The sequence below is a fragment of the Culex quinquefasciatus genome, chromosome 2 (assembly GCF_015732765.1).
Source record: "Culex quinquefasciatus strain JHB chromosome 2, VPISU_Cqui_1.0_pri_paternal, whole genome shotgun sequence".
Lineage (NCBI taxonomy): Eukaryota > Metazoa > Arthropoda > Insecta > Diptera > Culicidae > Culex > Culex quinquefasciatus.
Genome location: NC_051862.1, coordinates 173,618,655 through 173,631,311, shown reverse-complemented (window position 1 = coordinate 173,631,311; position 12,657 = coordinate 173,618,655). Strand labels below are relative to the sequence as shown.

Genomic DNA, 12,657 nt, shown 5'->3' with positions numbered 1-12,657 from the left:
GTGTGTGAAAGTCATTTTGCATCATTGGTTCGTCCGTACAAGTCCATAAAAAAGATATTACAATATTCAAAAGCCTGTACTCTGAGTATGGATTTTCTGATCGATTTGGTGTCTTCGACAAAGTTCTAGGTACAGATTAGAATTATTAAGAAAAAAATAGTTACACCCTAAAAAAATACTTTTTTTAAATTACACTTTTCACACAAAAGAAATAACAACGCAACATAACCATTTTGAAAATTTTAATTTTATAGGTACACAATGACAACCAAAAAAATTTAAAATTTAAAAATACTTATTTTTAAGTTTTTTGATAAGGGTAATTCTCCGCCAACTCACACAGCAGTTGCCCCGACCCCTCTTCGATTTGCGTGAAACTTTGTCCTAAGAGGTAACTTTTGTCCCTGATCACGAAACCGAGGTCCGTTTTTTGATATCTCGTGACGGAGGGGCGGTACGACCCCTTCCATTTTTGAACATGTGAAAAAAAGAGGTGTTTTTCAATAATTTGCAGCCTGAAACGGTGATGAGATAGAAATTTGGTGTCAAAGGGACTTTTGTGTAAAATTAGACGCCCAATTTGATGGCGTACTCAGAATTTCGAATAAACGTATTTTTCATCGAAAAAAAAAACACTAAAAAAGTTTTAAAAATTCTCCCATTTCCCGTTACTCGACTGTAAAAAATTTTGGAACATGTCATTTTATGGGAAATTTAATGTACTTTTCGAATCTACATTGTCCCAGAAGGGTCATTTTTTCATTTAGAACAAAATTTTTCATTTTAAAATTTCGTGTTTTGCAGGGTTATTTTTTAGAAAGTAACAATGTTCTACAAAGTTGTAGACAATTAAAAAAAATTTGATATATAGACATAAGGGGATTGCTTATAAACATCACAAGTTATCGCGATTTTACGAAAAAAAGTTTTGAAAAAGTTGGTCGTCATCGATCATGGCCATTCATGGTCACCCGCGACAGACACGGACGACGAAACAAAGAGAAACGCAAAAAGTAACTTTTTCAAAACTTGTTTTTTTTTTTGAAAAAATCGGATTTTTAGTTTTTGATGTAAAATTAAATATGCAATCGTACTTTACAGATTTGTCTTAAAGTTTGATTTCAATTGAAAAAATCTGTTTTTTTTTTTCATTATTTAAATAGTGTCCATGATTGTCGTGAAAATATTTTTTTCCCAAAAGTTCAGAAAATGTCCAAGAAACATTAAAGATTGGACTTCCGGTTGCTGAAATACAGCGAATAACAGAAAAATAAACAAGAATCGTGATGTTTTGTTCCACTCTTCCATGGTGATGAATGAAATGAAATGAATGAAATATTTGTGATGTTTTATGATATTTTCGAATTTTTTTTTGAGAACTTTGTAACTAGGCTAACATTTCAAAAGGTGAAAACATTCAATATTACACCAATCTTGAATAAAGTTAAAAATCATTGTTTTTCAGTCTTGTTTTTTTTGGAAAAATCATTAATTTGATCAACTTGTGCCAAATTCTGATAATTTTTGTCATCTAAAACAAATCCATAAATGAGAATTTTCAATTAAAATCATCTGAATTGCTGAAATCTTTTGATTGAAAACACGGCGAGGTATATTTTGTTCAAGCTGAATGAAACTTGTTTTAAAAAAAGTTTGTAAAATCAAATCAATAATTATGATAAATTTTAAAACCATGTTTTTATCAAGGGAAAAATAATTATCAGTTGTCTGCTTGAAATTTTGAAATAGATTTGCTTCTTCCATCACGACACTCGAAATCACCCTATAAAAAGTCAGTTGGCCAGCTGGTCCCTGGTCGCTTTAGCAGTGTGGGCGTGAGTATAATTTTAATTAAAAGCTTAATCGAGCGGGACTTTTTTGCTGCTGTCTGCATTTTGAGCGTGAAATCGATTGCGAACCGTTTTGTGGCCTGACATTCACAACGGCGATTGTCGTCGCTGGCTGCACTTTTGCGCTGCTTGCGTTGCATATATTGCTTTGCAAATTGAAACGTATGTTTTTTTTTGGTAAAACATTATCTTTTTGATGAAGAAATAATCGAAAAGCTTGCTGGCAATTACGTGGCGGAATAAAGGGGGAAGGGTGCGCAAAACTTTGATAAGCAATTATCGTCAAAACGGGGAAACGTTTAACTCTCGAGCTGTAACAGGTAAAAAAACACGTTAATGAGTATGGGTTCAAAAAGGAATGTTTATTTCAAAAATAGTTCAATTTACATTACAAACAACCGGGGGGAGGAAGCGCGCTGTACATTCCAACTTGATATAGCTTACTGGCAAAAATGTAGATCTTTGAAACGCGAGCGTGCGCGCCAAATTGGCGGTCAAATTTGAAGCAGATTTTTTGAAGGGTTGATTTTGAAAAATATACACACAGAGTATAGAAGAAAATGGAAATAGAGATAGTAAGAACAACTAAACGAATGCAAGCCATTGACAGTTTCTCAAACATTCAGAGCAGCGCATAAATGGAGGGGGACGGCAAAATGTTGTGACGCAGGCATGATGTTACAGCAAGTGAGAAATTTATGTTTTGTTAAAAACAGTTGAAAATGCTTTTTTTCGTTTTTTGCTTTGGAAATTGGATTTTGTTTCAATGCTTTTAGACCACTAGAAATTTGTGTTGTTGTTATACCCTCCCCCTATAAAAAATTCCTTAATAAGTTAAGAAGCAAACAATTAAATATTGCTGAAAATTAAATTTTTATGAAAAAAGTGATTTCAATCTATTTAAAATACACAGTGTTAAGATCATTTTTGTATTTTTAATCCTCCTCCTTCATAGTTTTTTTTTTCAAATTTTGAAATCTTGGATCACCGATCGGAAAAGACATAAAACATAAGGAAAAAAGTATTTTCATTATTTCATTGATATTTTACTAATTTTTGGTAGTAGCACAATAATTTGTAAAGCAATTTGGGATGCTTTTTGCATCAAAATTTTGAAAGTCCGAAGGAAAAAAAGATTAGATTACATTTGTTCCAGGCTTATTGATCAAAAAAGAATTTTTTAAAGAGATGTGATTTTTTTTATAAACCAATACAATTTCATAGAACATAACTCCAAAGGTTTTTTTTCTTCCTCACTGAGGAGAGGCTATAAAATCTCTTGAAAATAAACTTTTCAATTTGACCTCCTAGACACTTTTATTTTTACATAACATGTATGAATTAATTTCTGAGAAAATGTCTGTGCGTTTGTGGGGATGTTGGTCCAAAATATTTACTTCATTTTCTCGGTTGAACGAATTTTGTCCGGATGTGGTCTACTCTGCCTAGTTCCAGGTCTCGCGGCTTGGTATTGAAAAATACTATTTTGACGGCTACAAAAAAGGGCGATTTTTAACATAACCTCAAATGAGCCGAGTAGAGGGATGCCGTTTCCCTTAAAAGCGGTGTCTGTATATTCTTGACAAAAAGTGTGCAGTATTATTTAAATCAGAAAATTTCTATTTCAGACCAACCTAGTGGTGGATTAAGTATGCTTTTTAATCTTACAGTTTGTAGAAAGTTAATAAAAAACGTATTAAACATTGCACTAGACAAAAAATTTCTGCTTTTAAAAAGAGTTTTTTTTTAAATTCTAATCATTTGAGAAGCAACGTTGAATACATATGTAGTTTTGACTTACTCATTGATTAACAAATATCTGTCTTAAGAACTGCACGGTTATTTTTTTTTGTACTTAAAAGGTGAATTTCCAAAGTTTGTTTAGAGGATTAAAATTATCTTAAATTTCTTTTTAAATTTAATTTATCAATCTTTGAAAAAACGTACTAAAATTAACATAACATTTAGTTTATATAGAAAATTAGCTTAAAATAATCATAGTAACTAAAATTTTGGATTTTATGCCTTTTTTAAGGCTGAAAAATGTTGTTTTCCGGAAACGATGAGAAATTTCAAAGAATTTTATTTCTTTTCGACTTTGTTGATTGAACAATTGTTGCTGAGACTCTGTTGGCTACCAAAAAAACTGAATTAGATGAAATCATGTGTTTTCTAAGTGACAGTCAATATGCCGTCATATTTTTAAATTATCGATAAAAATGGTTAGACTTTAAATGATAAAAAACAAATTCTGTGTGAAAATCTCTTTTTTTCGAAAAATAATATCAAAATTTTGAAATTAAAAAGAGCTTGAAAGAAAAAAAATTTTTTTTTGAATTAAACACAATTTTACTGAGATTTAGAGACCTGAAGTTTTGAGAACTTTCATAAATTCACATAACCTCAAAACGTCGGATCTCATAAATTGGTCTTACCTTATTTGAAGGTATTTGAAATATCTTTCCTATGATGAAATTAAAAATCTGGCAACACTGCCATAAGATATCGTGACTTAATTAAAAAGCTCAAAGCTGGATGTTGTGAATGTATATTAACAGACTCGTTAGATAGGTATTTGATAGACCTATGCGAAAAGTTATGATTTTTTTAGATCTGGCAGCCCTGCCAAAAAATGAAAAAAAAAATGTGCCAATTTGAACAGCTTTCTAAACTATAGTTCGAAGATAACTTTGCTGAGGTTTTCAGTGTACTGTTATATGATATTACGATTGAAAATTCTACATTCTAAAAAAAAATGGAATTTAATTTTCCAATTAATTTTAAGTCAACTCTAATGTCTAAAAAACGTTGTGGAAATACATTCGGAAAAGATGTTTTAGTCGATATGATAAAATATATAAAATCCCACATCTACGTTTCAGATAATTCGTTTCATAAATACTAGCTCTAAATATGAACTGATGCGCACACAGATGAATAAAAAAGTATCAAAATGAAGTAGATTGGCCGAGTTTGCCAAACAGCAAGAAACAAAACGAAATGCATTTTTTTAGAACAGTAAAATGGAAAGCTCTGGATGAAAGTATGATTGGATGACACTGTCGAATGTTTGAGAAAGCTTACAGCTGCATGAATCGTAACAAAACTTGTACGGAAAGATATGAAAAAAAAAAACCAACAGAGTGTGTAGAAGCAAAAATAGAAACGGGTTCAAAAACCAATTTGTTTGGCTTTAACTGCTTAGGAACAAAATTTACCGAACAAAACTCAACTCTACGAAAAAAAGGTTTAGCGACTTTTTAGAATTTCCGCACGCGACTCGTACCGATTTGCCACTAGCTATAAAAAGTATGGTAATAAGAACTGAAGAGGAGATTTGCGATTGTTTTTGATCGAAATCGAGATCCTCACCGGGCGCAACCGTTGCCGAGTGTTGCTGTTGCTGCTGCTGTTGATGTTCGTGATGGTGGTGGTGGTGATGTCCACCGTGCGTCTCCACGTGCTGCTTCTGGACCGGGGCCAGCGGCATCAACGTGGTGGTCGTTGAAGTGGTGGTGGTGGTTGTGGTTGTTGTTGTTGGCGGGGTTTGTGGGACCGTGACGAGGGCGGTTGTTGAGGTGGAGGAGGTCGTGGGGATGACGGCCGCTGCAATCAGCATGTTGTTCTGGCTGTTGCTACTGTCCCGGATGCGGTCCAGCTGCTTGCCCAAACCGCCGGAAGATGGGGGGCGGTGCTGGTGCTGGTGTTGGCGGGGCGGGGGCTGTTCTTCGCTGTCGTCAACCCGGATTATGCCGTTTATCTCACTTTTGTTCATTATCAACTTGTCGATGAGGCTGTCTTCGAGCGATACGTCCTTGCTCTCGATGACGATGGAGTCCTGCTCCTCGTCTATGGAGTCGTCTTCGTCGATGGCGGGGGGTGCGACGTTATCTTCGAAGAGGGGCGGTGGTGGTGGGGCTTCTTCGATGCCTCCGTACCCGGATGGACCGTCTTCCCGGGTGTCCTCAACAATGGCTTCGTTGTCTTTGTCGCTATCCGGGGTGGGGTCTTCACTATCGACGACTTTGATGTGATTATTAGCTTTGCCGGTGAGTTGTTGACCTTCCAGCGGCTCTTTGGCTCGATGGCCGGAATCGGGCTTGTGCGAGGCCGCTTTGTCTGTCTTATCGACGTGATGGTGATGATGGTGCGTCTCCAGTGGCGCTAGTGGTCCCGATTCGGGAGTCGATAGCGGATGGTGCAACTCGGCGATTGAAGTTATCAGTGGAGGACGCATCGAGGTCAACAGCAGGGGCCCCACGACGGGCTCGTCCAGCTTGTCGAGGATGGACTCGGGCGGACCTCGGCGGCCGGGCATCATCTTTTCGCTACCGTCGGACGCATTCCGGTGGACGTACAGCATGTGATAGTTCTTGTACAGTGAGTTGCACTGGTAGCGCCCCTGGTGCTTCGGCAGCGCCCTCTGCACGCTAATGGTGGCCTCAATCTTGTCCCGGTTGCCTTGGGTGTGGGATAGAAAGGGAACCATCAGTAAAAACAGTGGAAATTTTGCAACCCAAATGAGTGCGCTTCTCTACAATGCATGGCAAGCGTCTTGCGACAACTATGGATGAGATGTAACTCGAACCATTGACTACAGGTTTGCCTTTTTTTGCTCCAATTCGATCCAATTGCTCGACGGTCTGTCAATCGTCAATGGTTCAGCGTCTAAAAATCATTCTGGATGGCAACACTACTGCGAAAGATGCGGTTTAAGCGGGGTGTTCTACTAGCTCTTTTTTCTACGACGCCGCGCGTTCGAATTCGTACCGAGGGGCGCTAAACTTGGAATCGCCCAAAATTCTTCCTCGGCAGCAGCGTGTTCAACAAAGCAAAATGAAGCGAATAACTTGCGCGCAGCAGGGTAATAAAACAAAAACCGTCTCGCAGTCGTAGGTGGAGTTGTCGTGCACCTGTTGCTCGGCGGGATCTTTTTTCGTCGGCGTGGGCGTCCCCACAGCTGGGCGTGCATTGTTGGTTTCTGGATTCTACAGCTTCTTCGCGGACACCAACCGAGCACTAGAAATCCGGATCATAACTCATAAAACGAAAACAAGAAACGAGCAAGCACTACAATATCTCCGCAATCCGCGATTCCTGCAAGCCGCAAGCTAGCGCCACCGTACGAACTCTCCAAAACGAACCCCCCCCCCCCTGCTGGAGTTCGCCTACGTTACCTGCGATGCCCATCTCGCTCTCGATGTACGAGTGCTCGTCCTTGCCGTGGCGGATGTTGCTGTGCTTCCGCAGCGGCTCGCCGTCCTTGTGCCACTCGACCGGGTCGGCGATCGAGATGATGCACGAGATCGCGAACGGTTTGCCGACCTCGGTTTGCGAGTCCCCGTAGTAGATCACCTGGTACAGATTGTTCACGTCCCGTTTGCGACCTTCCGCGGCGGGTTTTGTTACGGGGGGGTTAGTAAGGGGTAAACTAGGTTAGTGAGGGTATTTCGAGTGACAATTGTTAGCGAAAATCTCAATCAGATTCACATTCAACCCGTATCGCCCCTCTCCCCATTGATGACTCAGATGATAAGTGGTCCCCTGACGTCATGTGGGTATGGAGATGAACGGCGCTCAGATGGGATTACGAAAATGTTGGTTTATGGGCAGTCCCGCTTGTGGGTGGGTGAAAAGGTGAAGTGTTGCCGTAAAACCTCGTTTTATTTCGCAGTACAGGCGCGGTCGAGTACAGTGCAAAGCATCAATTATACAGAACACTCGTCTGTTTGACGGTTGAGCCGGCCCACAAATAGTGCACCGTGCAGTTGTAGAAGAATGAGATCCATTAGTTCCGATTGCGCGGGTCAAGTCGGGCGGGCAGAATTTGAAACCGAACATGCTATTAAGGGTAATTGATTCTGTATTATCGCACCCTACGTGACGTAACTCGTAGGGGTAGCTGATGTGTGACGTTATTTGAAATTAACATTTTATACGAGTTGGGACAGATTTTAACTTTTTGCTTACGTTTCTGGTCTCTTTTGTATTTTTTTATATGGAAGTCCTTGGTCCTTTAAGTGTCCCGAAAAGATCATGGAGTCTACCGCCGTAACAACGTTATTCTACCAAGATTTTTATCATGGTTCAGTAATTACTCTTTGAATCATTTTAGGGACGATCTGGGTCCTCCAAAGTGTTCTGAAATACACTTTGGCATCACTATGAACAATGTGGCCCAGGTTGGGATGTTCTGGGGCATCCTGGTGGAAATTGCACATACATTCCGAACTCGATTATCAGAAGCTTTTGAATAATTGAATCATGAACATTTATCTTGTTCTATTGAAAAAAAAATCGAGTTCTGCAAATTAGTCAAAATCATGTTGTTGATTGCTTGTCAGATCACCAAATAGATATTTACAAAATTCATCCACTATCATATGTGCTACTATCTTTACATAATTTATAGTAATTCTAAAAGGCCCCAAGGACATTACTTAATATGAACCATGGCTGGAAAATTGTTAAAAATTTGTTGTTACGTTGGTAGATTCCCAGATCTGATTTCTAGGACACTATGGAGGACCTAGAACATCCCTAAAGTGCTTCACACAGTTCAAATTGTTTGCAAAAGGTCGCGGAGGCATGATTGGTAATAAATTACCTTCGAATGCTTAGAAAATTTGTTGAATTTTGTTTTAAGTATTCCATATTTTACAAATTTCAGTTTTTCAGGATATTCTAGCTAGGTCATCCAAAAGGCCTTTAATTACCACTTAAACATTTTTACTAGTTGAGAAGCGCATTCCGTGACAAATCTGCAGAATCCTGATCAATGGTTCTCCGATTTGGCTCAAATTTGAGATTGGTTTGGGGATTAGGGTGGTCCTATCCTTAATAGGGTGGCCCAAAAAAAATGCGTTTTTAACAAATTTGGAAAGGAGCTCCCAACTGAATGTATTTTTCCATGTTTTTTTTTTTATTTTTTATGTAATATATCAAAAAATTGTGATATTATTGCTATTCAAGGAAAAAAAGTAGAGAGGTTTTTGGATATTTTTTGGGCCAAAAGACAAAGAATATTAATTTTCGTGAATTTCATTTCCAAGAAACAAAAAGTGCGATCAAGATGGGCAAAATTGTCGAGGACCAAAACATTCAACAAGTCTATCTTTTCAATCTGCGAAGAATCTTCTCCCTGCCGTTTTCCCGCTAAATAGACCACGTTTTTCCCACTAATCTCACTCGTTTGTTGTATTTCAAGAGCACAACTAGAGCCGCATCGGCAGAGTATATAAATTTTACTTTTATTGCTAATTTGCGGAACGGATTCCACCTTAGCCATAGTCAGTGCAAGCGCCGCCAACACCAGAGTTGTTTAAGCCATCTGTTTTTCCAGCCACGAGAACCCATTAATTCTGGGATGCCTTGCTCTCTTACTTACTCTCTGGGAGGCAGCCAGGCAGGCACTTTTCCTGCCAGCTATCAATTCTTTCTCTGCTTTCAATCCCATCAATTTACCGCCTTCCCCTCCCTCCTTCCAGCGCGCAGTTTGTTTGTTTGTTTGTTTTCCCAAACCATCACTTGCGATGGGGGCCTCGAACGAGCTTTCTTTTCTTTCGTCGGGAAAACGCGCGGGAAAATTGATCGTTAATCGATCTCGGCGGAGCCGATGCACAAATACAGTCGTTAAACGATGCTTCTTTACAGTTTTGTGTTCTTCAAAAATATGGCACAACTCAAAATCACGATATTTTTAAATTCATAAATTCATGCAAATCAATTATTCCCTCATTTCCCCCCCCCCCCTCCTAAACGACCATTCGCTCCCTCGATTTGTGCCACTCTCGTGCCAACAAATTAAATTGCGATTTTAAATTTAGCCCGAGCCTAAAATAAACCATTGATCTGCTATTAATAGGCTCGCTCGTTGACGTTGTGCTTTTTTTTTGTCGTCCAGCAGCTTTGGAGTTTGCTTCCAAAAACCCCGCACCCCCTACCCCTCTTTATTCTGCAGCTTGTTAGAAGCTCGTCAGCGCAGAAGAGGTGGAAAAGTTTATCATTTTTCGTGTTTTCCTCTTCCTGGTGAGGTTGGGGAGGGGATTGCAGAATGTCTTGGCAAGGGCTCGATCTGAGCGGTGGTCAATGGAATTGCTGTTTATTGGGGAAAGTTTTTCCTCGTTTTTGTGTGTTGGAGATTTAGAAGAAGCACTGTGTGTTTGGGCATGTTTGACATCGTGTGAAATTTGTTGTTGTTCTTTGATAAAATTTAGTATTAAAGCAGTTTTCTAGTATGGCACACAATGGTTTAAAAATTGGAAACATTTTTCGTAAGAACTAAGATTAATTGTTGACGTACCGTAACTGGGATGACAGGAGGTTGGATGTAATTTTGGCAAAGTGAAAAACAACAATAATATACGGGCTTAGTGTTATGATGAGATCGGTAGAGAAGTTTTAAAGAAACTCAATGAGTAAAATATAAACAAATCGACAAATGTTCTATGTTTTAAGTAGGATTATTTCAACTCTTTCAAAAAGTCTTTTTTCTATGAAATTGGGTTCAAATCGCAAAACGTTCTAAATTTCTGCCCATCATAAAAAACAGGTGTTTTCCACTCAAGGTAGAATCAAGATTTTTGGTCTAGGTAATAGAGCAATGTTACTACAATAGTATTTAGTTTTGGCTTCCGAAGTGAAAGTCCCACTTTGTTGAAAATTACCTTGACAAAAAATTGTACAGCCCCGTAAAAACTTTTTTTTTGCAAAAAAAAATTTCGTCAATACTTAGGTATTTTGGAAACTAATGATTGCAAAACAACTGGGCAGGTGTAAAATGCATTTTTAAACACTTTGTTCATTCAAATTTTGAAACCATGGCTCATAAATTCAATGTTTGAACTTTTTTATTTGCCCTTTGAATGATATTCTAAGATCTTGTGTTCAGTCATTGCTTCATTTCACACATTAGATTAGATAAGATTAGTCATTGCAACATTTTAATCAAATCAATATTGATAATTGTTACTTTTCAGTACAAACGCTGAAAAGTTTTAACTTTGAATCCCCCATTTCAGGGACGTCCAATTTCCCGGGATTTTTTTTTAAATATGTTTCCAATATTTTTTTGGACTATTTTACAGATAACACCACGCAATTAAAAGAATTCAGGTTCAAACCAAAAGCCATTCGAAAACATGCGCCATAATCTGAGATATAGCCATATTAGTGTTTTACGTCTTATTTTTACCCTATTTTTTCTTATAAATTTTTTGGTTTAGGGTTTTGGAATTTCATGTTTTACATCGAAAATGTTTTAAACATTATCTTTAATTAACTACCGCCAACTGTGGAAAATCGGGACTACAGTCTGAATAGGTACAGGAGATTTTAGAGCACTAAATATTGAAATCGGTGTTCTAATCGTTTTGTTCTGCACAGAAAAAAATGATGGTAATATTAATCAGGAAATGTGTAATATTATATCAGAAATAATGAACTTTCATCAGTTTCTGGTGAATATTCATCAGGTTCACTTTTTTACACATTTTTTAGGTAATATCACTCGAAAAGAGGTTCAATCTACCAAATTTTCAATATTCAAAAACTCAACTTTTTTTGCTGTGTATTCCTGTTTCAATAAAAAATATATTTTCAATCAATTATTATGAAAAAATAATGGCTTAAACAGCTGTCTTAATTCGATTCATTTTTCCTGATTTGCTCCAGATGCCAGTGTCTGATGAAAATAATGAAATTTGATATGTTTTACTAGTTTAAAATCGTTAATTTACGTAAATATAATACTAAGTCAAAAATAAATAGGCATTTTTCGGAACATAAATTTTAACACCAACGAAATACAATGTACAAATACATATACAAACAGATATGAATACAATTTTAATGCTTTAAAATTCTTATCGATTACTAAGTATTCAACTGTTCAGCTATTCCCACAACGAAATCTGCTCGGGCAGACGGTAATAACAAAATTCGTGCCATTTCAGTAACAAATGTTGTTAAAATAACAGAAAGTGTTATGAAATCATCTTGAAAAATCCATTTTTACATAAGAGTCCAATAACTGTTTATGTTGTCATAACAAAATTTGTTATTGGTCTGATATTGATTGAAAGCCAGAACAACTTGGGAATATCATTTTTTGTTATGGAAGAATATCTCAAACTGTTATTGGGATGATCGGATTAGTTGTTAAAATAACAAAAAATAATAACAAAGATTTGTTCGAAGAATAACCAAATTGTTATGAGTCTGTTAATACAATAACAATCCAATAACAAAAAAAATAATAACGGCGAATAACAAATCTTGTTATAAATAACATAAAGTGTTATTGGCCTAGTATTTTCAAACATCAAAAAAAAAAAAAAAAAAAATATTCCCAAGTTATTTCCGTCTGCTCGGGTGACCAAAATTGGACAAAAAGTAAAAATCCCGGCATTTAGGAATTCCCGGTTTTGGAGAAATCCCGGGAATTTTGTCGTGGGAATTCCCGGGATGGACGCACTACCCATTTCAGTGCTAAAAATGGAACTTTTCAGCTCTTGTATCGAAAATTATTACAATTCTATTCTATTATTTTTGGTAGACATATGTAAGCCGTTTCAACGTTCGAGAATGCCAGGAAAAAAAAAGTATTTTCACGACGGAAATGCAAAAAAACATATTAGTTTATATTATTTCTTTTATTATTATGTCCGAATTAGATGAAAAAAGACAAATCTAGCAGAATTTATTTTGCGTTTCCTGTCTGTAACACAGTTATTTTGAAACTCGTTTTAATATAGAAAATGAAGTTTAGACAAATACCTGTGAATAAGTACATCGCATTCATTGATGA

General features: G+C 37.0%; 1 protein-coding gene across 14 annotated transcripts in view; it reads right to left on the bottom strand.

The window, feature by feature from the left end:
- LOC6050518 overlaps positions 1 to 12,657 on the bottom strand; it is a 78,373-nt gene that overhangs the window by 29,198 nt on the left and 36,518 nt on the right. For all 14 annotated transcript variants that reach the window (XM_038256050.1, XM_038256054.1, XM_038256053.1 and 11 more), the window contains exons 3-4: positions 7,028 to 7,237; positions 5,223 to 6,311 (exon numbers count right to left, since the gene is read on the bottom strand). In XM_038256050.1, coding sequence (XP_038111978.1) covers positions 5,223 to 6,311; positions 7,028 to 7,237 — 1,299 coding nt within the window. The remainder of the gene's footprint in view (positions 1 to 5,222; positions 6,312 to 7,027; positions 7,238 to 12,657) is intronic.